We start from the raw sequence: 27,859 nt of genomic DNA, 5'->3' as shown, positions 1-27,859 counted from the left end.
AGTGGCGCACTATGTAACTCCATATAAGGAGTCCCTCTCTGGAATGTTGGCCTATATATATATATATATATATATATATATATATATATATGATCTTACTCCAGTACAAACGAAGTTAGCCTAAAAACCATTAAGTACACTCTCAATTTTGCTATAAGCACTCCATAATTGCTAACTGCATTCCATCTCCTTTTTATTTTTAATTTCTGGGGGGGGCCCTGCTGACATCAACAGCAGCTTCAATTTTCAATCATTTCTTCTCACCTCAATCTCAAAACCCACTGAGCCTCCCTTGAAGCCCATCTGCGCAAAACCCAACACAGATGAACCATTCAACCCAAGAAACGAGTGTAAGTGGCCGACTATGACAAGGGGACACACCAAGTGTCTTTGCACTTAGGTGGGCTCAGGAAGGAGCATCTGCCCAAGTATCAGAGGTTGATAGTTAATGGGGACAAAAAGATTGGGCACAAAAGACAAAAACTGGTCCGAAGCTTACAATGCTTTTTAAGCACTGCACACGTAAAAATATTTACATGCGTACACCGCTTAAAAAGCGCCATACGTTTAGCATACAACGGTTTTTAAGCATGATACAGGTGAAAAAAATTTTAAATCTAGATTGTCCATGAACTCATCTAACGGCTGAGAATGTGTGTGTTGGTTAGTGAATCCCCAGCAATCATATGTTAGGGACCAGGACTCTTATAATTATATTGAGCTCTTTTGTCGTGATTGTGTTGTGAAATTATGCACGGATAAACGGAAAAATGTAGCACTTGTAGAATCATATCTTCTTCAGCCTTTCAAAGTTGCTTCTTCTCTTCAATTTCACGTTAGGATCGAATAAATTTTGTAATCAAAGCAAAATAGTCGCAATTCACTTGATACAAAATATATCTAGCACAAAAATAAATATCGCTAAAGTAATATGTAGAATCATAATTAAAAAGTATGTCCTTGTATGTCGCTCTCGTAAGCGAGATCACATGCTCAAAATTCATTTAATATAAAACTGTCTTGCACAAAAATAAAAATAAAAATCACTCAAATCAGAAGTAATGTATGTCTTAAGAGCAGGTTCACATGCTCGAAAGCACGGTTAATTGATGTCCAAATTAAAAATCACGAATTACATTCAGATCATGTCCCAGGGACGGGACACACATATTCGGAAACACGATTAATCAGTGTCCTACTATGTTGACACACATGTTCGGAAGCACAATTAATCAATGTCCTGTTATGTTGCTCTCATGTATCGGATTTAAGGTCTATGCCATGTAGCCACTATATATCCGGTGAGTCGATTTAAGGTCCATGAGATGCAGCCATTGTATCTAGTGAGTCGCATCACTTGGTCTTACATTGACGATCAGCATTTTGGGTTAATTGCAGCAAGCATTGAATACCAAAATTTTGAGGTTGAATCTTACATGTACACATACCGTGACGTTTGGATTAAGGTTAGAAATGGTATGAAAACCCAAGACATAGGAAGGGTATGATTTAACCACCTAATAAGATTGAGGTTCTCATTCCATACCACCAAAAATTAATCCAAACACTTATGTTGTGTTCGGTTTGGGTGAATGAATACGAAAAGAATGGAATGAAATTTCATCTATGTTATGGGCAAATGTTTATAAATTTCATTCTTTCCTTTCATTCCTTACACCATATAGTTGATATCACACCTCTAATTTGAGAAGGAATGCTCAATTCCTTCATATACTCATTTTCTTCTCAAATCTTATCCTAACAATTTTAATACTCAGCAAAAAAAATTTCAAAACCTTCCTCCTACCTCTACTATATTCATTTATTTTTAGTCATTTCATTCCATTCCATTTTATTCTCCCCAATTAAACACATTATGCATGGATTGAGATTCTGATTCCCCGTAACCGGACTTATTAATCATAAACCAAACCCCACCGAATGCTTTAGTTTAATAATTTTTTTTTTTTCAATAATTGAAGTTTCCTGAATCTGTCTTCTGTAAAAAGGTAATTGAAAGATGAGTAGTGTGGATTCTTCATCTTCAATATATATATATATATATATATATATATATATATATATATATATATATATATATATATATATATATATATATATAGAGTGGAGATCTGTGGGATACTATTATTTATGAGAATTTGGAGTCCCTAAGATCTACCGTTGGATTCTAAACAGATCATGTGGCTAAGATTTAATGAGAAAAAAACGGCTGATCATTTTAAAACAATTTTAAACTCCAGATCTGGTCATGTTTCTTCAAATCCATATCCCGCATTCTCCGTCGAAGCACACAACTACCATCGTTACCAGGAGTGCTTGATTTTCGCTGTGATCAACCCTAGGTGCGGAACTTTAGAGACTGAAGTCATCGACTGGGGAGGGATTTGCAGGACGCCTCAACTTTGTACGAATATGAGTTTAGGTATTCCCACGAACTCCTTATTATGTTCTTCATTTTTATTGAATGTCGTTTTTTTGACGACTAAATTACCCGAATTTATGAACGCCGGCAGCCTGGTTCAATGGGTTGTCCTTCATTTGTCGTCTCTAATTTGTGGTTGCCCTCTGGGTTCTTTTTGGGGCTTTGTTTAGAAACTGAACTGGGTGTGTGTTTTCACTTAACATTGCAAGCTATTTGGATAACGAATGTTGTGTTTAAACACTTTAGATCGTTTTGGTGATATTTGGGGGTTTTGTTTGGTATTAGATTCTTCAAATTCTAAATGTATTTTGTATTTAAGTTCTGCAATTTATTGCTGTTTTGATCCTGAAGTTGCATATTATGTGATACTGCATTTGGTTTGTTGATTTGAAAACAGAGTTTGGTATTTGTAATGTGTCCTGCAAGTTTGTAATAAGCTTGACCGACTAATATGCCAGTGCTGCAATTTTGCTGCATGTCGATGCACTGAGCACTATAATATGTGAGTTTGTAAATCCTGGTAGTCGTATTTAATAGGTTGTCCTACATATGTTGTTTGTGCTTCGAGGAGGACTTCCATTTTTTTTTTATGGGCTTTGTAGATTATGGAACTCTCTGTGTGTTCTTCACTTGACAACAAGCATATATATTAAATTAAACACTAAAGTCGTAACTGATGCTATTTGGATAATGAGTGCTGCATTAAGACACCGCAGAATGATTTGTTGATAGTTTGGTATATCGTATTTTTATTAGATTATTCGTGTTCTTCACTCGCTGATAGCCATGTTCTGCGTTTTTTTATATGTTTTTATGTTGAAGTTGCAGATTATGTGATAATGAATTAGATTTTGGTGTTATGCATTTTAAGTTTTAAAGTTGGTGTGTGCTAGACTTGTGCATGACCTTCCACTGTCATTATTTGGTTATAATATTGGTGTTTGTAACACATTTACTGAGGCTACTATCTTGTTCTTTTGGAAACGAAGTTTGTTCTTTTTAATGTGTCTTGCAAAATGTGTAATAAGCTTTACTGTCCAATGTGTATAGGGCGAAGGAGAAAAAGTAGACTGATCGATAACTCATGGGTATACAATTGGACAAAAAAGAAGCCTGAATGCATAACTATTAACGATGACGGGCATAGTTGCAAGTCTGCCCACGTTGTTTCAAAGGGTACTTTGCTTAAGAAAAAAGTACGTGGAAGCGTGATTGGCATGCTATTAAGGTCCAAAAACAAAAAAGAGGCATTTGGCGTTGCAGAAGATGGTCAATTTCAGCAAAATAAAGTTGTTGGGAGATTAACGATTTTAGCACTAGAAAATATATTCCTAACGTGTTCCACGATTGTAAGACTTTATGTTTAGTTGCTACATTAGATTATTTGGAAATATATTTTGTTATGAAATTACAATTTTGGTTGTGGGAATTTAGAACATGGGGATACACATTTCTAGCGGGTTGTTTATATGAATTTAAAACTTTGTGTTTGCTAATGAAAGTGCCCAGAGTTGTGGTACTGCACTTAGTTCATGTCGACATTATCTAGCTGCGCCATTTGGTAATGTTTAGCCTTGCATGTTATTAGTATCCATTTGTCAAGTCTAATGCACTTTCAGATTTTGCTTTTTGTTTTAGTCTCTGTTAAACTACATCCCTGATTTACATAACATGGAGTAACTTCACAGTACCAAAGTGTTGGTGTATATCTAGTAAATATTTAACACTTTATTGCGAACCAATATACAGAGACAAACTCTAACTCAAATTTTCAAGGCATCCCAAATGCACAGCATTGTTTAGAAACTGACTAGTAGAACCAATCATATGGATACAACAACTAAAATCATTTTTTTTTTAAATAAAGCATCTTGCACCCGAATCAACGTCAACACCATTATTGATCTCCTCTTCAACATCCTCGTCACTTTCACAAGTTTCAGAATCAGAAAATCTGTATGAATGTTCCGAATCTGAACTTTCAGCGTGGAGACATCTTGAACACCTATACATCAAAAACAATACTGAAGCACATAACCACAGGTGCAAAACATAAAAAAGGAAAGAAACCTTATTCTAATGAAACACATAAGCACATTGGCAGAACAAAATTACATGGTGAACAATGCAACTATCAAAAACAATACTGCAGAACACATTAACTACTAGAGTACATAACCACATGTGCAGAACACAAAAAAAAAAAAGAGAAATAAACCTTATTTTAATGAAACACATATGCAAATGTGCGGAACAAAAAAACAACAAACACTTTGTAATGATACCACGAAGGGAGCAAAATACATTAACCTTAGACAAGTCCTGCACACAATTATTATATAAAGGACATCTTGCGAAACATTACAAGACTAAAAATGAACAAAAGATGCAATAACAAATCTGCAGAACTTACTTGATTCGCCATTCTTATTAGACATTAGACACTTGTTGTGGAGAAAAACACAGAATGCTCCAAGAGGTATAGATATTTTCTTCAAAGAATCAAAGATTGAAAAGGAGAAAAAGGAAAAAAATGGCAGAGCGAGTGCAGGACACTTCTCCTGGCATTCTCCTGAAAATGGTCACAAGCAGTTGAAACTGCCCCGTGACTTAAGCAGCATGCAACTTTGACTCAAAGAAAGCACAGATTTGTGTCTAAAAAAAAAATTAAAACATACAAATAAAAAAGTATATCAAATATCCTATCAGCCATTGGATCTAAATCAAAATGGAGGGCTTGGATTAGGACTCCAAGGACTCCAAATAATTATGGTACTCCAAATAATATATATATATATATATATATACATCAACATTCCAGAGAGGGACTCCTTGTATGGAGTTACATAGTGCGCCACTATAAATCATCAATTTTATTATAAATTCTGTTATAGAATACATATAAAACGTGATTCTAATATAAAATACTATAAAATAAATCTATTTTAAGTAATTTAATACTTAAAATTTGATTAAAAAAAATATTTTCGAAACTGATTATACAATAGAATAATTCTGGATTATTATTATTCTGTTATAGAATCATGTTGAGATATTGCATAATTTTAGATGATTTTTGGAATAAAAAAATTGTATAACTTCGTTTTCGGTTTAATAATCAAAATTTGCAATTATATTTCATAAAAAATATAATAGAATATATATTATGTATATATTTATAATGGTGTGCTACGTAACTTCATATAAGAGGGTATGCTATGGAGTGCTACCCTATATATATAATCATTTGTTAATGTACCTCCCTGAACCACCTGTGGAAATGGATGATAAACTAACTCCAAATAAATTTATCGAAGAAGAGACTGTAATATCAATACACTAAGGTTGTGTTCACTTGGAGTGAATGGAATGGAGGGAGAATGGAATGAATTTTGTACTCTAAAATGGTGTTGATGAAAGACAATATATATAATTTTCAATCCTTCAATCATTCCAACCTTACTATTTTAACTATAATTTTAACCCACATGTTTTGGAAGGAATGCTCTTTCCATTTCAACATCATGTTTCTTCACAATCTTTCTCACAAAAAATTTAACTACATTTATATTTTATCACCATGATCTCATACTTTCTTCTTTCTCCTTAAAACTTCTATATAATTTTTCATTTCATTCTCCCCTCATTCCATTCCATGAAGTGAACACAGCCTAATAAAAATGACTACTTATTTGCCGTGTTTACCAAGAGAAGAAAAAACATCTAGGTCAATTCAGAAAAAACATCTAGGTCAATTCTACATTGGCGAAAACACTCAACTCATTTTTCAATAGGCATCCCGAATGACTAATAGAGCACCAGCCTCTAATGTGTCTTAATTAATGAGGTAGCTCACAAGAAACCCTAGCAAACCGATCAGCACCACCAATAAAATATACGATCCCCCAATATTACTTTTGCCCGTTTCTTTCCGCAGCATTTCCTGTCAAACAAAAATTTGATTATTTTTATGATTCACGCATGGGAGGCTTTTTTTAATGAAAAACTAAATTATTCATCAACTCCTGCATAGCCTGTTCCCCCAAAAATTGGGGTATGCTTATCATGAACCACGGTATCTACAAGTGGCAGAAAAAGGCTAATTAATGCCTATTATATCATAGCAGTTCTTAATCAGAAGTAAAAAAGTAATTTCAAGGCGCAAGGTAGGCAAAGTTTAGACCAGGTAGCTAATTCAACATTTGGAAGTTGGACAGAGAAAGAAAACTGTTTTATGTTCACAATGTTTGCTCGCAAGTCACTTAATACTAACAAAGTTTTGATATATAAATCCTCCCATTACTCATGAATGCAATGTTCCTTTAATTGTATAATACAGAGCAAAACTTATTTAGATAACCCTACAGGCAATTAACTTTTTTCAGTGACATGACATCATTCAGCATAACTAGATTATTAAGTGGCCACCACGTACAACAGTACTGCCATCATGACCCGTGCAAATCGTATATCGATATGAGATCCCCTGTCCCACCTGTTTCACCTATAATCTTCCCAATCTATTTTAGCCCATGTGACATACTCTACTTGAGTTTCTAGGCTATTAGTGACGCTCTAGTACACATTATCACTGGCAGTTTGCAAATTTAGTAGGAAAGAGCATCATACATGACATTTAAAAGAATATTTTAATATAACATGATAGTTCATTACAACTGAAAGTGGAACTGCAACATATAGAGTAATCATAAGATAAGGGAAGCATACCAACTCCTGACGAAGCTCCTGATTTTGTTCAATAGCAGAAGCTTTTTCATCAGTCAGCCTGGAAACCATGGACCATACCTGTACATAAGATTTTTATAGTTTAGCTACCATTGTTGACAAGGCAGATTGGGTTATCATAATTAAACTTAGAATACATCTCTCCAAGAAAATTTAGACTACTACGAATTCATCTTCTAAAACGGATAACCTCTAAGAGAGTCTACAGAAACCCCATATGTATAAAGCAGGTCTAGTTCCAGCAGCAGCTCCTCAAAGGAAGAAGTAAAAGAAGTCAAAAGTTGTGGCAAATGCATACTCATCTTATCTGATTGTAAGTTACTTATATCTTGTTAGAAATGTAATGTAGTCTGTGCCAAGATTTTGAACTTTGCCTTCAAGACCCAACCCAAGGATATTCATTTACTTGGTAGTACTAGGCTACTAGCTCATTCTTAGTTCCTAACTGAACTTCTGAAAACTGTATCACACCAAAGTAAATATAGACTACATTAGTCAATATATCAGGAAATTTTAAGGGACACTTATTTCGTAAGTCGGACAATGTATAGAGATCTTAAGCTCATAAGTGCATGCTTGCATATGTGTGCAACAGAAAAGGGGACGGGGAGATTGCTCACCTCTGCAGATGCAGGCTTCTCTTTTGGTTCTTCTAGAGAGCCTGTTAACTGATATTTTAAAGTAAAATAAGAATACATTTGAAAGAAAAAAACTTCCGAAACAACTCAGTGTAAGCAAGATAGCTGCATCAATCACTTACCCCATCAAACGAAGCAGCATTTTGATTTCCACCCTCGACATGATTTGCCATGGGTGAAGAATCTTCTTCTGATCCTTCAGGAACAGGTGATGGGGGATTAGCAAGAATATACACAACTCTCAATCTAAACTCCTCAACAACCTTCCCATCTGCCTTACTAAACTGCAAATTAAATTGGCATCACAATTATGACCTCAATAGCAATAGAACTGCCAAAATCATAATAAAACAGAGGTGCAGATCAAACAACCAGTTCTGGGCTTGTATCTTTCTTGGTGGCACCATTAGGCGCAATAACACTTTGGAGGAGAAACTTGTCCTTGCACTGCATACTTGGTGGTGCCTCTTCCCAGGCTTGCATTGTGACTATCAAATAAGACATGTAAATAGAACTGCAATTACAAATTAAATTTTTCCCGCCAAACTTACAAAGAAAAAAAGGAAACAGGACCACTAATATATCTCAATTATCGCAGTTGTACCTATAAAGCTGGAAGACGACCCTGGCGAAATGATACCACTATTGGGACGGACACAATACTTCTTAGGGTTTGTTGTCTTAACCTGATCAGTTGTAATTCACTTTATCAAACACCAACTTGTATAAGATTGATGGCCCAAAATAGCAAAACACAACACCTTAGTTCACACTACAAAATGCCTCTTTAACCAGCAACACATCTACGAGAAGGTGACCATTTTTCTTAATTACAAAAATTACTTCAAAACACAAAATCATATCATATACAATAGACTTCTAAGGTAAAGTTTGCACTTGTTCCATGTTGGATGCATCAAATTATATAATTACGCAAACCGGGCATTTTCTCGATAAACCCACATAGAATAACTTACAAAACACACACTAAACTTGTTAAAAACAAGTATACCTTAAAAGCAACATAATCATTAGTCTTGTTGGTCAGTTGCACAGTGCAAGAACTCTGCTTCCTCAATTCAACTGTTTCAACACATATACAAACAAACCCAGTAATCAGCTATTCAAGAAATTCAATCTTTCCCCTTAATTTTCTTGAAAATTATACAAACATTACATATACATATAAACAAATGTATGTATATATATGCACTAAAGTAGGGCTTACATGGGAATTTGAGCTCTGAAGGATGAACGCTGAGAAACTGGGCCGTACTCATGGCTTAAAATCAAGCTAAACAAGTTTCCAAAATGGGGAAGATCGCAATGCACAAAATTTAGGCTCCTGCAGAGCTCATTTGAAATCAGATTCTTTACTATCTCATAGTTGCTTAATATTATTTACTTGCTTGATTTTATTTACAAGCTTTTTTTACTTAATATTTTCTATTTTAGAATTATATTGAACCTTAACTAAATTTTCATATTTATTTTATTAATATTACATAATTTTAAGAAATTAAGATTGATTTTATTATATGTCTGATGAAAAATGTCAAAATATAATCATTATTTTTTAATAAGATAAATATTTATTGTGAACATGTTTGACAGATTATATGTTCTAGAAAAGATATTTAAATAAAAGTATTTTTATTTATTCAATTATTTGAAGTAGTGATTTAAGTTTGAGTTTATCCTTTTCAAATATCCTAACCTGATATCATGATTTACATTAATTTTTTAAATACAAAGCAAATTTTTCTTCTAAAAATGTTAAATATTCATCAATTACCTCACCAAAGTGCAAAATCTTAGTTAACATACCATCATGTTTTTTTTATGGAAACTCACACTAGTGAATCCCTATATAGATAAAACTTCTTTTTCTTATGTACATTAGCCCCCCTCAGACTACAAAGATTGATAAGCAGGACACTCTTTTTCTATATTCCTAACAAGTAACAGTTGCATGCAAAATGTTTTCAGTTCAAATTTGATCATGGTGATAATCATATACAGAGAAGTCTGGATACAGCAAGGACTCGTTGGAATAGTGAAGCATATAATAGCAAGCATCACAGAAACAGCAAGGATTCTCTTCAGCCCATTTGTCGTCCACTGTCACCAATTTGGCTCTAAATATCTGGCATACAGAACACTTTCGGATCCGTGGTTTAATTTGGAATGTTACAACTGGATAAGCAAATCGATCTTGTCTGTCTTCAGGATGAATCAGCCTCATATCTCTGATAACAATAGTGTGCTTGCAATCACCCTAGACAAAAAGACAAACCAGGAAAAACATGACGTCTTCTTAGTTTCTTATTGAGAAGAAAAGGGCAATTGACAAGGAAAAAGAGAGCACTAATCTTATAAAAAATTTATTAGTTATATGAAGAATTTTGTAAGAATTTTGTAAGAATTTTACAAGGTAGAATGCCCTTAAAAAAATTGGCAGAGGACAAAAGTTAGATGAGATCAAACAAAGTTTAACAAAATGCAAGCAAATTCAGATCACAGAACACTTTCTTAATTACAAAATCTTCCTAAATTTTTTCATAGCAAAAAATTTATCTCTTATAATATCTTGTACTTGCTAAACTTTGTGGACTTTAATACTTCATAGGGTTTATTTAAACGATGCAACAAAACATTTTGCACTAACACATGCAAAGCCAATACTGGAGACGTCCACTAATCCTAGATGGCAATGACATGCAAGAAAAAGTACCTCATAACCTAAAGAGCATCAAATAAAAGTATCATGAAACCATACCTGATGACAATATAGGTATCCAGCCCCGAGTCGGAAGTTTAATTCACAAAATTGTGTCTCTTGCATCCGGACAGCTTTAAACCCAGGCAAAATTTCTTTCTTTTTATTATCTACGAGGGCCTTCTGCCTTGGCTGTAATCTTCCAGATAGAATATATTCCCAATTTTTAAGTGCTTCCTTCTTTGAGTCTTTAAGCCAGTCCAGAATAGGTTTGCTATAGTCTATTGCAGAGGTATCTCTCAGATCATTGCAAAAGACATTCTGCACAATGGAGAGGGGCGAGGGCACCATGCGATTCAAATTTTATATATGTACAGGTCCACAATTTCAGCATTTAAACAATTTTTAATCACTGTAATGCTGCAGAAGGCCAATGTGGTTAGGCCAGTGTGATATAATCAACTGTCACCTGATTGAACTATTAATAATTTCCTAGGTAACAGTTCTTGACTCTTACTCAAACAGCATGACTGCATGAGACGCGGTAGAACTTCATTGCAAATTTTAAAAAGAATACTACAGACAATGTAGCAAAAATTCGCTATAGACTCTGACAGTTTATAGAATGCAGGAATTTATACAGTTTCCCTGTGCAACTCATTAGCTATATAAAAGTCTTTGTAGCATGATAAATGCTAATTACTCTGTCTTTAGGATGATAGAATTTTAATTTACTCGTGTCATGTTCAAGTCAGTTGATTTTATCATGTACTCCTCCAGAAAAGATGCAAGACAAATTCACCCAGCAAAACACACCGACATTATATATATATATATATATATATATATATATATATATAGAAGATTAAAAGACTTGCCTCGAATAAGGAAATATCCAGAAGTGTCATGCTGCCCTGCTCTTTCCATGAGCTGATCTGTCAAGCAATATATCTTATCCCTCAACTCAGTCAAAAGCTGCCGCCCCAAAACTAAAAACTCTTGAGTCTACAGAGGATTTCACAAAATTGTTGATACTAATATGGGTGAAGAAAGGAGAAATTAATTCTGAGATGGATGAGAGCACTTTCTATCTCCTAATTATAAAAATAATAGTTCCATGAATACTTTGAGTTTACGTGTAAGAAGCAATCATTACACTCCATATACAATTACCTAGCAGAAACAGTAAGATGGGTAAAATATGGTAACTAAACTAGATGGAGAACGTAAATTAGTATGAAGTATCTGAAAACAAGTTTAATGTCATGCAGAAGACTCTGACCAGGGAGATATATATAGGGGATGATGGTGAGTAATAGAGAAGGCTGTCTAACACTTGCGTATATTAAAAAACAAGCCACACTACAACAACTATTACTAATGTCATCCTTTAATTGAAATATATTCAAGTTCCTATTTAGTAAAATATATACTTTTAAATAACTTCAACACTTTATTATGTAGATTGCATTATGGTCTTCAACATATTAGTTTGGAAATTAGGATAATGTTAGGAACTGCTTGTTCCTGAATGTATGTTTGTGAGTTTTTATGTATATTTTTGGTCTTTTCAGAGATCATAAGAAAATTCAGATGACAGTTCGAATAGAGTGATACAGAACATTGAAGGCAGAAATAGAGAATTGATCAGAGAATTCAGAGAAATTGTAGTAGAAATGTAGAGAGAGATCAAACAAATAGAGATGAGAGCAATAGAACAGAAGATACAGAGATAGATATAGAGAACTTGGGGAATAAAATTGTAGTTTCTATAGAAAGCAGTGTTGTTAAAAGCGCGCCTAGGCGCAAAGCGAAGCAAAGCGCACCCTTAGCGCCTCATATATGTCGAGGCGAAGCAACTTTAACCTAGCGCGCGCTTTTAGCCTTGAAGCACAAAGCGCGCTTAAGCACGAAGCGGTAGAAAAGCGCGCTTTAGCGAAGCTAAGCGCATAATAAGATATTTAATGTTATTGGGCCACTTTTAAGGCCCAAAAGTACTAACCCATAACAAAAAAAAGAATTTTGGGTCACTTTTAAGGCCCAAAAGTACTAACCCATAACAAAAAAAAGAAAGAATTTTAGGCCCAAATAAAAAGGCTATATCAGGCTCTCAGCTTTCAACGACTTTAAAAGGGGAAAACCCTAGCCGTTCTCTGCTCTCATCTTCTGAAGAGCGCCATTCAGCAGTCAGCACAAACCCTAGTAATAAAGATGATTTTTGTGAAGATGATTGATAAAATATCTACTTGTTGGGAGCTGGAAGCCTGGAATTCTGCCTATGAAACACATTTTTTGAATTTTAATATATAATTTTAGGATTGTTTTTCCCTCTAAAAGTATTATTTAATATATTATAAGGGATAAATTAAGTTATTTTTGGCTTAAAGTGCGATTTAATATATTATGAAGTATAAATTATGTTATATACCTATATACATATATCCTAAATAATAAATAAAAAAAATTGTAAAACATGCGCCTAGCTTCAAAGAAGCGCGCGCCTCGCTTTTGCGCTTTGCGCCTAGGCTCCAGAGACTTTTGAGCCTCAGTGCGCTTAATGCTTTCGATAACACTGATAGAAAAAACTTAGAGAGAAGGGAGAGAGAAATTGGGGGAACTTAGTCCCATTTCATATCATTCAGATCACAAAACTGAAATTTAAATCTCTTAGCCTTATATATAGACACTATCTAGAAACTGACTCTGAAAAGACTCGAAAACCCTTACTATAGTACTACTATGACACAATCCTGTCAAATACTGTACATGGTTTCAAATTCATGCATATATTAAATTAAATACTGTTAAAATCAAGATGCAGGATATTATATGTCGTTGCTACAAGCCTGCTTAAAGGTCCAAAACATTAAAGGGTATTAATCATTCACAAATGAAGTAAAAAATAGATGTAACACAAACAACAAATTGGGAAAAAATGTGAAATGTATTCATCAAGAGATCAAGATTAATTATTTACCTTTTGCCAAGTCCTTTTGTTATGGTAAACCTCCACACAGAGAGTAACTTCTTTTCCTGGCTGGACTACTTGCCCTTCACGACTACTTGATATTCTTGCCTGTTAAGCATCCAAAAAATATAATGTGTTTAGCAATTCAAAAGGTGCGGTGAAAAAACAAAATACGAAAGTGATATGACAATTTAATTTAGAATTTTAGAAATCCAAGACAAAACATGACTTTAACTTCTGGTGTTTGAATTTTAGTGTGATAGTACGGCATGTAAGTAACTCAAATTGCTTAGGGTCTGTTTGGGAGTGCTGTTAAAAAATACTATGATATCAGAAAAAGTGCTGGTAAAAAAAGTGTTGTTTTAAAAATCAAAAAATTGTTTGGTAATTTTTTTGATATTTGCTTATTTTGAGTTATAATATAAAAAATTAATGTTTTTGATGAGGCTTGATAATGAAATCTGTAATAGCTTTCTAGAAAAGCTGAAGAGCAGCTTTTTCCAAAAGCATGGGAGGACCTGCTTTTTTTAAAGCAGCTTTTCAGCTAAAAACTGCTGTACGGAAAAGCTGCTTTCAGATTTACCAAACAGTTTTTCACCTGCTTTTCAGCGAAAAGTTGCTGTTGCTGTCTGCAACAGCAACCCCAAACAGTACCTTGGTTCATGATTGCATCTTTTGAGTGTTTGGAAGTCCAAAATTACACTGCTAAATCAGATATTGACCCTTTTACTGAACTTGTGTCATATGTGCAGGGCAGCTGAAAACATAATTGTAGAATTCAGGGACTTGCCTAATGATAACAAATATGAAGACAACAAACAAGCTCATGCACTAAATACAACAACACCACAGCTTTATCTAGTGCGCAATGTATGTGGCACTGCACTGTAAACAACGCAAGTCCAAATGCATCAACCAGATTAATATACCAGTATATATACCTTTGCTGTGGAATTGTTACTTTTAAGAGATGTCGTTCTGTCAAGTCTCTCTGAAGAAGTCATTGTGCTGTCGTTAATCCTACCACTGCAAAGATGAAATTAGAGAAACAAAGTTCAAAATTATTTTGGGTAACTCATATAATAATTAACATACTCAAAGATGGAGAAGAGTTCCACCAACTATTAGTTAATAAATCAGTATATACATACTTGAAAGAATGTAGCTTTGCAGCTGCTTTGTCTTCAAGTTGTTCCTCCTTGATTCCTTCAAGTTCTTTCACCTTTGCAGTATAGCTTTCCTAATATACAATAGAAAGAATAACACCAACTTAAGAAATTAGTATATTAGTAAATCCATAAACATCAATGACACATTAGGTAGCACAAACTTCCCCAATTCTCATTTATTAAATATGCCGAAGAAGAAAAGCACAAGTACTGGAGGATCTTTATCCTGGATTAACAACTTTTTCCTTGCTTGTAATCTTGTGAATTACAACGGACAAAAAGATAGAATGTCAATGTTCAACATGGAAACATAAAATTCTGTGCCAAGAGACTCTCAGTCCAAATGGCCATGTCTTACTAAATATGATTAAGGGAAGGAATACCAACACAAGTAACAAACAGAATGCGGGGCATTTTAAGTGATCATAAATGATTGTATGGAGTAACATACCTCAACAGTTAATTTTTTTGGTCTCTTTCTCCTCTTCATATCTATGGTCTGATTGTCATCCCTCTTTCTCTTTCTCCTATCACTGCTTTGTCTCTTTATTTTCCTTCCCTGTCTCTTCTTTGAGTTGTTGCACAATCTCTCACTAGAGTCGCTTATGCCAATTTCATCTAAACATGCACCATCAGTTCCACTTTTCGAGCTTTCTGCAATAGCATTGTCTCGTGTCTCTGATATTTTTCCAATCTCGGTTCTACTGACAAATAATACAAGAAATTGCAAGAATATAAGCTACTTCGCATGAAACAATATTTACTTCTCTGAGAAAAAAAAAAATCAGCCAAGAACCAACCCATTGATAATAAAAGATATGAGATATCATTACAAATAAGTGTTAAAACCATTGTCATTAGGCACTGGAATATTGAAGACCTGAACAGCAAATGTGAGTTATCTTTTGTCAATGCAACACATTTGATAAGCTAAATGAAAACTTCTTCAGTTGCAACACAAATAAAAAATGACCAGAGTGTACAACTAGGCATTGTAGAGATGATTACAAAGACATGCCATCGTAGATCTAGTTTGTACAGAACATCAAAAATTAAATCAATGCAGATATATACTAACCTTTCGTCCAAGCACTTCTCTGAAACTTCTGGAACTGTTTTAGTCACTTCATCCTGCATGCATTTCAAGTAAAATGTTATTACATATAACACCTATGTTCCATTAATTATACGTGAAAAGTAACTAAGAAAGATATTTTTATCAAAGAAGTAACCATACTTTGAATGCGATGTCAAATGCCTTATCAACTAACTCTTCTTCTGTAACTATCTTAAGCTCGTCCACCCTGTGGAAGACATGAATATGAAAACTTAATACACATTAGGATAACAGAATAGAGGCCTATTGCCTACTAGAAATTGCACTGGATTACATATCCTGTAAATGAGTATTAACCCAGCAGGGCCAGCACACAAGCAATAAGTATATAATTAAGGGATAAGTTCTATGGAGACCACTTTTTCATTGGAGACTTGGAGACCACTTATGTACTGCAACTAAAATACTCCATAAAAACATTGCAAAACATATTATTTTTCGAATCATGTTCTACAAATATCATTATTATATTGACAATCTTGCAAATTTTATACATTTGGCAAAAAAAACATTTAAAAACATATTATTTTACAAAACCATGTTTAGTGTGCGGAACATTTGTTGATCTTGCAGAACATACATGTTCTGCTTGTTTAGCATAAATAATTTTCAATATTTTCAGTGAAATAGTGATATTTATAGAATGTACTTCGCAAAACAATAAATTTTGTAGTGTTTTAATTGCTGAATATAAGTGGTCTCCAAAGTCTACGATGAAATAGTGGTCTCCATAGAACTTTTCTCATATAATTAAATTCAATCATTTTATTACAGGTACAATGCAACTTAACTCATATATCTTTTGCAAGAGACAAAGCCTGAGAACAATGCATCTTACTTTGGGGAGAAGATACTTATGGCTAAATAAAGAGATAAAAATCTTGTAACTCATCTATCAATGATCAAAAGATCAAAGAATGATATTCACAGTTTATGGTACAAGAAAGAAATTAGGTGAGCTAAAGATTAGTACGTTTGCATATACAGATAATCGCGACAGCCCCACTAATGTTAAGAAGTACATACAGAAAAACCTGCAAACCAATGAAGTACTGCCATCAAGAAGGGATAAATGATAGTGCGCCAGGGTATAGCCATATAGCTTGGACGAGGGGAGGGGGGTTTGTGTATATCAAGGACATTTATGCATTCTTTGATAGGTTAATTAACAAATTTCCTTGCACTGGGAGAGACAACGTAACTAGTTTAGTTAAATATTTCTCCAGAAACTACAAAATTTAATGTCACAGTACTACCTAATTACATCTAAGTAACATGTAAGAGAAAAGTGAATACATGAATTTACAAAAAATGACCAGATGTAGTTACATTAGTCATCAACATTGTCACTCTTTTGTTCAATCATCAACTCTTCTATGTATATGTATGCATTTTCTAATAATGATTTAAGATATGGTTCCCTAAATTTGAAATTTTTCTAATTGTATAAAATCAGGAACTGAGGTCCAAAGGAGCAGAATGTATTCTAATAATATGCTAAACTCAAGTTCCTAATGAAAGCTAGTCAAATCGTCATGTAAGTAAAACCGTTTGGCCCATCTCATGCGTATCTTTTGACCAGCTTAATCTCCTCATTTATTCAGCCAATGTATTTATTATCGCAAAGCACATGATCATGATGAAATGAATTAACAGGAGAAACAAAAATATATATATATATATATATATATATATATATATGTAACAACAAAAAATTGACTCGGAATCCCTTACGATAAATCATCTTCTTCACCAGTATCATTGAAATCTTGACCTAACTCTTCCCGAAGATCCTACTTCAGCAAAAGCAAAACAGACAAACAAATAAATAAAAATTAATCAAAAAACGCAATGGCAAAAAACTAAGGAAGCGCATAATCAAAAAGACTAGCATATTGATAACTGAATATTTTACAAACAAAATATGTGAATTGATAAAGAAAACTATAGGTCCTCGTGTTTGACGAGTCATGTACCCCTAATGCCCAAAACTAATGTGGTAAACTTCTAAAACCCTAACGACCAGTTCAGTCTGAAAGAATGCAAATACACAGTGAAGGACTTAAGTTTGTCCAATTCTGTAGGTAATTATCTGTAAATTTCATAGGCAATTATTCGCTTCAATACATACCAATATATACTCCGTCTCAATGTAAGCAGCCAATAGGTCATGTTTAAAAGCGCAAGTTAAGTGCGCTTTTGTCGAAATGAGTCATTTTTAAGGGAAATAGGTATTAAAAAAAATCCTGCAGACTTTATGGCAACTGACACTAATAGATTCAAACCAAGTATACATACAAGAACGAGAGATATCGAACAGACAAAGATTAAACTCATCTTCTGCATATAGATACATAGGAGTACATATATAAGATACACATATCTTGAATACACTTATTTATATACATACAATTGTTATATATACACATATGACTTGAGGATGATGAAGAAGACATTGTTTAGGATGCTAATCATATTAGTGAAGATCACGATTTTGTGAATATTGATCACGAAGAAGAAGAATAGACTAACTTTGGAATTGTTTTTACTCTAACTTATCTGTTCTACTTTGGATCTTAATGATGATGAATTTGGTTGCTTTATCAGTTAAATGTCTTCTTATCTATAAATTAACAATATTCTACTTCTATATCATTTATATATGTATATTTAATTGTCTTCAATGAATCTACACATTTCGCATTGCACTTATGATCGGGAGGACTTTGCGCTTATGTGCGCATATCACGTTTAATAACACTGAGCAGCCAATGGGTTACCATTAATTCATTCAATTAACAGACGGGTTCATAAATTTGGAAGTAAGATAAGTTAAATAGATAGATGTCGTTCACTTAGCTAATCTCCAAATGATGTCCTCTGGAAGGGATGAATATTTAGCCAATACCTGAAGGACACCTGGAGAGGGAATACTGTGTTTAATCTTTTCTCCGTGCTTTTTTTTCTGGATATCTGTTTCAATTCAATAATTTTACTCGCATCTTTTAATTTCTATCTGGCCTACTGTTGTTCCATCATTTTCGCTTTTAATTATATAGTTACTCTCATCCCAGAAACTCAGCATCAAAATCTCATTCCCCCGTTCCCTCCCTCATCCTAAAAGAATTCTAAGCCATTTAAATTTTTCCCTGTATTCCGCATATCAAAACAAACCTAATTCAGGATTTTCATAACACCACAAGAACCCATGTAATAACCAATACTCTTAACAATAAAGAATTGCATAACATACATACAATATATATTAATTGGTACCACCTCCGTTTCATATTAGACGTCCCCTTTTAAGAAGAAGAAATTGTTTCAAAATAGTTGTCCACTTCGACTTTTAATGTAGTGCAGTGCATAAATATGATCATAAATGAAAGTTTTTCGTAGAAGTTAACTTTTTGTAATATTATCAAAAGTGGACACGTAATATGAAACCGTGACGGATAGAAGAGTGAAAAATAGTACTACCTGGGGTTGAGAGAGGAGGTGATTTCTGAAGGATGGAAGGTTAGTGAGAGAGCCAACGAGATTGGAGAGATAGAGCGGCCCACCGCGTGGAATTGAATGGTACAAATCACTGCTGCCATCGCCGCCTACCTCCGCCATGATTGCCAAACCCTAATTTCTTGGTGTCTGTGTGTTGGAACTTGGAACACTTGTTACATTATTATTTACTTGCAAAAGTATTGGAATAAAAATAAACAATCGATGAAAAATTTCGTTTGGTTTGATTCCACGAGAACAGGGATCAAGCACGTGTTTCAGTCACGCCGCGATCATATTTTTACTCCCACTGTCCCATTTAATTGTATACGTTTCTTTTCAAATGCTCGACACACATTTCAATACTCTTATAAAATATAGTTCCGTAACTTATTTTTGAGATTTTCTTTTTCTGAATAAAAATATAACATCCAAACTTTAATTCAGAAAAAGAAAATTTTAAAAATAAATTACACAACTACACTTTACAGGAGCATTAAAGTCCGTGCCGCGTCCCCGTCCCCCGATGTATACAACTCAGGGGGACGGAGGGAGTATTTTTTAGGCTTTCATTATTTGGGCTTTAGTTCTTTACCGTTAGGTGAAGTGCCCAAAAGTCAAATGGTCAGAGTAAAAATAACAACATTGTTGTTCCCAAAATTTGAGAAACCAACGGCACCCATAATTGAACCTGTCATATTTCTGTGTTGACACGTGTTATTATTTAAAAATAATTAGTAGAGTATTAAATACCTGGTGTCCAAATCATTAATCACACAAATGAATAGATCAAATAAATTAAAATATAATATCTAAAATCATATTTAATTATATATAAGTAATAAACAATTATGTCGAGTACTTGAATCGATTCGGAAACTACTATAGTTATACTTCTCATTTTAGTATCGATACTTAGCGATTAGAATTTTAAATATTTGATATTCATTATTCTTTTCTTCATGTAAATGAATAAATTAATTAAATTAAACCAATGCAATAATATTAAAATATTTTTGAAATAATATATTAATATATTTAACCATAATATCTTAACATACACAAATTTAGAAAAAAATTAGATGAAATTCTCAACTTTCACTTGAAACACACATACCTTCCTTGAAAGTCTTCCAAAGCACCACTAGCACCTCCTCCACTCTATAGTCTAAACACACACTTTCTCTCTTTACAGCACATCAATTCACACACACATTTTGCATATTAAAAATGTATATACTCTGATTAATTTGCAGCTCTTTTCAGATGACAGAAATGGATGCATCTTCAAAACAGCCCCAAATCTCTGAATATTTTCAAAAATTTGCACTCGCATTTAAGGCCAAAACCGTCGAATTTTTCGCCGAGGAAGAGGAGCCCATTTCAGATACTGAACCAAATTTCACTCTCCTCGACTCCCAGGAGTTCACAATTGACCAGAAAGTTGTTGTTGTCAAACCCGACCCGACCCGGACATGTTCTTCCCCGAATTCAATCCAACCCATCAATACTCAATTCGCGGAAACCCTAATTTCGTCTCTTTTTGCCATTACGTCGTCGTTTGAGGCTTCTTATTTGCAATTGCAGACTGCCCATGTGCCGTTTGATGAAGAAGCTGTGAGGGTTGCTGATAAAGCTTTGATCTTGCAGTTGAAGAAGCTGTATGAGGTGAGAAATTTGTATAAGGAGTCTAGATTGAACCCTGATTTTGATTTTGATGTGAATTTGTTAGTTGGGTCTTGTTTGGAAGCTCAAGTTCAGGAGAATCAGAGTAAGTTAAGGGCGTTGGAGACGATGGTTAATCGATTGCAGTTTGATATTGATGTTAAAGATGATGAGGTTTTGGTTTGTAGAAAGAAGTTGAGTGAGGTTGAAATGTGTAATTTTAAGTGGTCGAAAAGGTTGTCGAATTATTTGAAGGTTAATAAGTCTGGTGGTACCGATCTTCTGTTGACTGTTCGGGTTTTCGAGTCAATGTTGGCTGATGTGGATAAGTTGTTGAGAAGGTTTGGTAAGATTTTGATTGGTTTGATGAGGAAAGCTGGGTGGGATTTGGATTTAGCTGCAAATTCGGTTTATTCTGATGTGGAGTATGCGAAAAAAGAGCATAATAAGTTTGCGTTTTTGTCTTATGTTTGTTTGGCTATGTTCCGAGGTTTTGATTCAAGGGATTTTGGGTTGGAGGGAAGTGAGGGTTTTTGTAATGGCGATGGGTTGGGTAAAGGGGATAATAGTTGTATGAAGGAGTTGCTTGAGCATGTGTCAGGTGTTCCGATGGAGATATTGAGTAGGAATCCAGACTGTGATTTTTCTAAGTTTTGTGAAAGAAAATATGAACAAATTATACATCCTACAATGGAGTTGTCAATATTTAGGAATTTTGATCACCAGGAAGTCGTAATAGAATCTTGGAAGTCGTTAAAGGTATTTTATGAGTCCTTCGTTAAAATGGCTAGCTCTGTATGGTTGCTTCATAAACTGGCACATTCTTTTAGTCCCAAGGTCGAAATATTTCAGCTGGAGAGAGGGGTTGATTATTCGTTAGTGTACATGGAAGACATCTTAAAGAGAAATGTACTGCCTGGTAAGAGTAGAGCGAAGGTTGGATTGACAGTACTACCAGGTTTTAGAATCGCAAGAACGATTATACAATCCCAAGTGTATCTTACTGCCTTGTAGAACCTGGTCTTGAACCAAACAACAGTTACTGATTCTAGTGTGTGTCTTACTGGCTTTGAAAGTGTACATAGTAGTCAGACTGGAATGTGTTATGTGGACAGCGAAAAAGTAATTGCAAACAAGGATTTATCTTGTGGACATACAACAGGTGTTTATTGGTTTGATTATCCTGATACAAACAAAAATTTGCAGACTGCCATCTGGACAAGATGTCTGCTTTAGCTGATCAATGGCCTTCTGGGAACATATTTAAATGATAGTTGGTTTTTATTTAGTACATGCTCTTTTTCTTCTTTGTATATCTGTTTCTGTTTGCTCAGATTTATTTCTAAAGTTTGTCGAGTACTAGTGTTAGAGAAATCTGTATATCATTTTGTTTTCTTGAGTATCAAATTTGTTCAGTGAAGCTTGTTAGGTAGTGAGGGTGTTTTGATGTTCGAAACTACATGTCAAATTGTGCTTAGCTTTGATGTTTAAACAAATACTCTTATATAACAGTAACATGACTGGGCCATTGACAACCTAGTTATTGATAGTTATTTAAGTATCAAGTGACTTGTTTTCTTTTAATAACAACCGATGTCCATTGTTCACCAATGATCTTGACTTGCATTTGCATTAACTTAAGAACTCTTCTCTTTGCTTTTGGACACCACCTCTCTAGATGTGCAATCTCATAAGCAGCAGTAGTTTGTGATGGTTCTGGTATAATTCTGCTCAAAACTTCCTGGGCAGTTTGATATCTCTTTTTTTCCCCGACTATGCCTTGCCTGTTTTCGCTGGGGCACAATCTTTTACTTAACTGACAACATTTCGTTGTGTCTTTATTGCAGAAAATGGATAGCTGATTCTTTAGCATTCTTTTCATCAACTCTGATGTGAGATCCTTAGCTTTTCTCATCTCTTAATGTTGCAGGTCACTCTTTTCACCAACTAAACTGTTCATCTTGGACTTCTGCTTACCTAATCTTTCTGATGTAAATTTCCTAAGCTCTTGTGGTTTGCTGTTGGCTTACTATGTACTCGTTCATGGGAAAAAAATTTCCTGCGTGATTAGTGGATTATAGAAGGTGAAATGCATGACCTAATTCTTTAGCATTCTTTTCATCAACTCCGATGTGAGATCCTCCGCTTTTCTCATCCCTTGATGTCACCTCTTTTCATCGACGTGTCCATCTCAAACTTTTACTTAGCATAATCTAATAATCTTTTTAATGTATTTATCCAGAAATAAGCCCTTTATTATCGGATAAATTAGGTTAGCCAAATGGCCCCATTATCTGTTGTAATTTTCTTTTTCCTAATATTAATGTTCTGTACTCATTCATGGGAACATTTTTTCCGAGAGGTAGTGAATCTTAGTCGTCTTTGCACTTTTGTCTTCCAGATTATTCTTTCCGATCAATTCTCTGATCTTTCAAGAAACTAAAGCTACTTCATCTGATTCATCGTCAACATCTAGTATACTTTTGGTTCGGCTGGTGGATGTTCTGCATCTGTAACATAATTTGTTAGCTTCATCTCTTGCTCGTGGAACTCTTCCAGTTCAGCAGATAGGGTGAAAATGTCAAAGATCGAATTTCTCCAAGCTATCACCTCTACTTTTTACCTCCTCATACAACAAAAAATGGGTATTGGAAGAATTATCAAGTCTTAACTATTGCTCCCTCTGTCCTGTCATCTGTCCCACTCGATTGTTTACAATTTATGTCCAGCTTCATTTTTACAATTGGGTTAGAGAGCTTGACACACATTTTAATACCTCTTTTACTATCTTAAACTTTTTTCCTTCTGATATTAAAAAAGAAAACTTTAAAATATATTGTGAATTTATATTTTATATACATTTTAAAACACTTGCCACACAGTAAAGAAACAGCCATATTATAGTATTATCTGTCATTGATTTTGAAATTCAAAATTTTGTTTTATAATCGTAAAAAAGAAATATTCTGATCTTTTCTTGTTAATCTATCAAGTACTTTTTGATACTGGACTAGATTTCTTAACAGACTCTGTGAATTCCTAGGGCAGGTCATGGGAGTTATATGTTCAGAGAGCTTACAAACAACACAATGTTTAGGATTACACACAGGATAAAAGAAATTAGAAAAGCAAAAGCTACCTAATTCTTCTTCCTGAAATTTGAAGTGCCTTAATATGCTTCCTTGTCATAAAATGATGCAGTATGCACTGCATCATTTTTCTTTAGCTGTATTTTCCTTTTGCTTAAATAGCTATATGAAGAAGTTTTGGCGTACTCCTGCGAATCCTAATTAGAGGAACCAAAGCCTTGCTTCCTATTTTGCAGATTAGAACCAGTAAGAAATCGAACAGTGGGTTTCAACAAGTTAACAGAGTTACTTTTCAGTACTAAAATGCAGTGAGGATCATAGTTATGCCATCCGTCCTACTTTTTTCATTGAATCTGAAACCTCCTTTCGTTGTTCGACTAAATTAAGGCCAAGACAGATCGCAATTTCTAAACGCACTAGAGATTAACAACTTCTTCAGAAGAACACATCTTTTACTATAAACAGGTTTAAAAATCAGTTTGAGAGTGGTTCAAAAGTATTAACCTCACGATGTTTTCCGTTGTCAAGAAAATTGCAGCCCTTACGAAGAAAATTCTTAGGAATCTGAATAGCTTTATCGGAGAAGCTTGGGATGTTCTCCTTAACTACTCCATTCTTTTTTTAGAGAATCACCACAATCCCTCGCACACCAAATTAGTATCATCATTTTTTTAAGTTGACGTGTATCATCAATTTCCACCTACTCTTACAGTCTTACTCGAGGTTAGCATGTTTAGATCATAACTTTAATCGAAAACTAATTTGCTGAATTTTCGATGATCTTGTGTTCGGGAATAGTAATAGTGACGTCGCTATTCATGGATTTTACGCTTGTCATGTGTTACCGCCGGTTGAGAGCTTTTTATAACTGATTTTCACTGAATCTTGACCAAAATAACCATCAATCAATAAAGTGCCTTTTATAACCACTAGAACACGCATTTCTTAAAGACGTGTATGATGAATGCGCATCACTTAAATGCATGTGAATATTTTTTCATGAGACAAGCATTGTATACGCATTTCCGGGATGCGCAACTTTTGAAGTCGCATTCACAGAATGTGTATGTTGTACATTGTCACGTGTTCATCATTTAGGTGAAATCATGACACATAATAGTATTGAATAATGGATTATCCTTGTCTCATGTGTTTACGGTTTGGTTGATTCAATTCATCAAACCCAGTACTTTCCCCAACTTTCTTGTGATCTTGTCACTTTTTTTTTAATTGATTGGCCTGACTCATCACTAGCAAATCACCGATTACGTTAGTACAAGATAGCGGCCTTACCTTCATTCTAGCATTCTAGCAAACGACGAATTTAAGTTAATTGGTTGTATATATCATGATTGGGTATAAACATGTAATAAGGAATTGGGTTTTGTTTGTGTGTTATAATTAATGTATATATACTTGAAATTGAAAATGCATGCTATTTGTTTGATGTTATCTGTGAATGTATAGTTAAAGGACTACAGGATTGCGGATGATATTTGTACGATTACGACGGAGATACACGCATGTGTACAATGCAATGCGTGTCTAACTGGGTAAATAGGGCACTTATCCCGATAATATATATTTTGGGCACTTCTTTTCTCAAAATATGAGATTTTGGGCATTTTCTCGTTACCGCCCTCATTCTTTTTTTTTATTCTTCATTTTTGTCGCAATCTTACGAATTATAAAGCTTGAAATAATTTTGTATTAATACATATCTGACTGATGAAATCGGTAGGGATTTTTTGTTTATTCGAATTCTAAAACATGATAAGAATTTTATAAAAGTGTTTTATTAATTCATTTGTTTAAATTTTAAAAATTAAAATGAATAATTTTGTTTTTAATATAATTCTGCTGGTGGAATAATTTTTACATTACAAAATTTCAATCAAAATAAATTTTTTTTATAGTATTATAACAATAGTTATTATCAAACAAAAATTTATATAATAATAATAAAATTTTGATATTTGATAATTCTGACCTATATAAATTTCACCGATATACTAGAGTCTGTTTGTCTCCATTTAAAACCCTCGTTTTAAGTTATTTCTGATTTTAAACTAAAAAATGTCCGTTTATGTAATAGCTCAAAAGTCGGCTTAAAGTCAGATTTAAGTCAGACACCGATTTAAAGCTAAAAGTTAGTTTGAGCTATTTTTTTCGGTGACTTAATTTTTTTGAACTTTTTTTCATAAAAGTTACTCCTAAGTCACAAGTTATTTATAAATCACCTTAATTATTGTCATTATATATTTAATACTCCCTCCGTCTCATTTTATATGACCCTTATTCCTTTTTCCCTTATTCCTTTTTGGGAAGTCCCAAAAAGAATGAACCTATCATCCTTACTATTTTTGAACACTACCTTTCACTGTTACACCCACTACTTTCTTCCACTATCTCCCTTCTATAATAATATAACGGGTTGTCTATCCTATGACCTCAGGGCACATGTTTAGCTGTCATAAATACTACTACCTCCGTCTCTTTTTACTTGTCACTTTGACTTTTTGCACGTAATTTAAGGCGATTAAAAAACATAATTCCGCTCATTTTTTTTTTGAAATTTTCTTTTTATGAATAAAAATATAAGCTATAAACTTTAATTCAGAAAAAGAAAATTTTAAAAATAATAAGTAGAAGTATGTTTTTTAATCACCTTAAAGAACGTGCAAAAAGTCAAAGTGACAAGTAAAAAGGGACGGAGGCAGTATCTTTTTCAGCGACAAGTCAACAAATACGGTCTCTCTCCCCTTCTTTTCACGTGAAACAATAAATTAATGTTTTTTGATGGTTTTGTTTTCTTCTTTAACCACATATTTTACTCTTTTTACATATTATATTCAGAAAAATATTATTTATAAATTATATACAAATTAAAATTTTATTAAATACTAACTATATATTCACTTTTGATTTATCTTTCAAGATTTTATATTCATAATGAAATGTTATTTTATTTAATAAAATGCAACATAAAATAATTTTTTTAATCAAATTTTATATGATAATTTTTAATTAATTTCATCCCACAAATAATAACGAGCCCCCCATGCATATACACTAATTTTCTAATTAAAATCACATCCTAACTAATTTTTTTTATTAAATATCAAATTAGATAATTTTAATTAGAAAATTAGTGTATATGCAGGGGAACTCGTTATTATTTGTGGGATGAAAGTAATTAAAAGATGTCATAAATAATTTGATAAAAAATTTATTTTATGTTGACATTTATTAAAATAAATTACATTTTATTATAAATATAAAATTTGAAAGATAAATCAAAAATAAATATATATAGTTAGTATTTAATAAAATTTTAACTTGTGTATAATTTATGAATAATATTTTTTTAAATATAATATGTAAAAATATTAATATCAAATACATTAGTTATGTGGTTAAAGAAGAAAACACAACAATCAAAAAATACAATTAATGTCACGTGAAAAGCAATGAGAGAGAATACTTGTCGCTGAAAAAGATAGTATCTGTGCCCTCAGAGCACAGGATAGACAACCCGATAATATAAACACTATTACACTCACTACTTTCCTCCATTATCTTAAATCTATTATTTACTCACTTTTCAACTAAATTTACTATCTTTTTGTTAATCTCCGTGAAAGTCAAACCAGCTCACTCAATATGGGACGGAGAGAGTAACTCACAAATCATTAATAAATCAAAATTATCCAAACAGACATTTTCATTTTAATTATAGGTAGGTTATGTTAAGTTACAAGGTCATAAATCATACGGTCCAAGCGGTCTTGCTTATATTTGCTGGATTTT

The 27,859-nt window shown here is 33.5% G+C and overlaps 3 protein-coding genes and 1 long non-coding RNA gene across 11 annotated transcripts; 2 read left to right on the top strand and 2 right to left on the bottom strand.

Moving 5' to 3' along the window:
* Window positions 1-2,267: 2,267 nt before the first annotated feature.
* LOC108195406 (uncharacterized) lies at window positions 2,268-3,974 on the top strand. The gene is made up of 2 exons (XR_001801506.2): window positions 2,268-2,443; window positions 3,494-3,974. It is a non-coding gene; the product is annotated as an uncharacterized LOC108195406 (long non-coding RNA).
* A 226-nt stretch (window positions 3,975-4,200) lies between these two features.
* On the bottom strand, window positions 4,201-9,223 carry LOC108195283 (vesicle-associated protein 1-3). 2 transcript variants are annotated; one of them, XR_010285359.1, is made up of 9 exons: window positions 9,056-9,223; window positions 8,840-8,910; window positions 8,432-8,513; window positions 8,200-8,315; window positions 7,950-8,111; window positions 7,810-7,857; window positions 7,172-7,249; window positions 6,224-6,386; window positions 4,201-4,448 (listed from the first exon to the last, which is right to left on the bottom strand). XR_010285359.1 is itself a non-coding variant. In XM_017362240.2 (8 exons), exons 1-8 carry the CDS (start codon window positions 9,105-9,107, stop codon window positions 6,279-6,281), a joined length of 717 nt encoding a protein of 238 aa, XP_017217729.1. In that variant the 5' UTR covers window positions 9,108-9,223; the 3' UTR covers window positions 6,142-6,278. The 2 variants fall into 2 exon arrangements, 1 of the variants encoding a protein (XP_017217729.1); XM_017362240.2 differs by lacking the exon at window positions 4,201-4,448 and having other exon boundaries at window positions 6,142-6,386.
* Window positions 9,224-9,618: 395 nt separating this feature from the next.
* LOC108193221 (snRNA-activating protein complex subunit) lies at window positions 9,619-19,584 on the bottom strand. 7 transcript variants are annotated; one of them, XM_064081628.1, is made up of 12 exons: window positions 19,281-19,421; window positions 17,535-17,596; window positions 16,774-16,834; window positions 15,921-15,987; window positions 15,762-15,814; window positions 15,135-15,387; window positions 14,666-14,754; window positions 14,456-14,540; window positions 13,524-13,622; window positions 11,425-11,481; window positions 10,607-10,867; window positions 9,619-10,105 (listed from the first exon to the last, which is right to left on the bottom strand). In XM_064081628.1, exons 3-12 carry the CDS (start codon window positions 16,779-16,781, stop codon window positions 9,818-9,820), a joined length of 1,260 nt encoding a protein of 419 aa, XP_063937698.1. In that variant the 5' UTR covers window positions 16,782-16,834; window positions 17,535-17,596; window positions 19,281-19,421; the 3' UTR covers window positions 9,619-9,817. The 7 variants fall into 7 exon arrangements, with proteins under 7 accessions (XP_063937698.1, XP_063937699.1, XP_017215281.1 ...); XM_064081629.1 differs by having other exon boundaries at window positions 15,135-15,384; XM_017359792.2 differs by lacking the exon at window positions 16,774-16,834 and having other exon boundaries at window positions 17,535-17,593; window positions 19,281-19,571.
* Window positions 19,585-20,570: 986 nt separating this feature from the next.
* LOC108194841 (protein GRAVITROPIC IN THE LIGHT 1) lies at window positions 20,571-21,974 on the top strand. Its single transcript, XM_017361778.1, has one exon. It carries the CDS (start codon window positions 20,571-20,573, stop codon window positions 21,972-21,974), a length of 1,404 nt encoding a protein of 467 aa, XP_017217267.1.
* The last annotated feature ends 5,885 nt before the right edge of the window (window positions 21,975-27,859 follow it).

This window comes from Daucus carota, chromosome 7 (genome assembly GCF_001625215.2).
Source record: "Daucus carota subsp. sativus chromosome 7, DH1 v3.0, whole genome shotgun sequence".
In the NCBI taxonomy this organism is placed as follows: domain Eukaryota; kingdom Viridiplantae; phylum Streptophyta; class Magnoliopsida; order Apiales; family Apiaceae; genus Daucus; species Daucus carota.
This window is presented reverse-complemented; position numbering and strand designations above follow the sequence as displayed.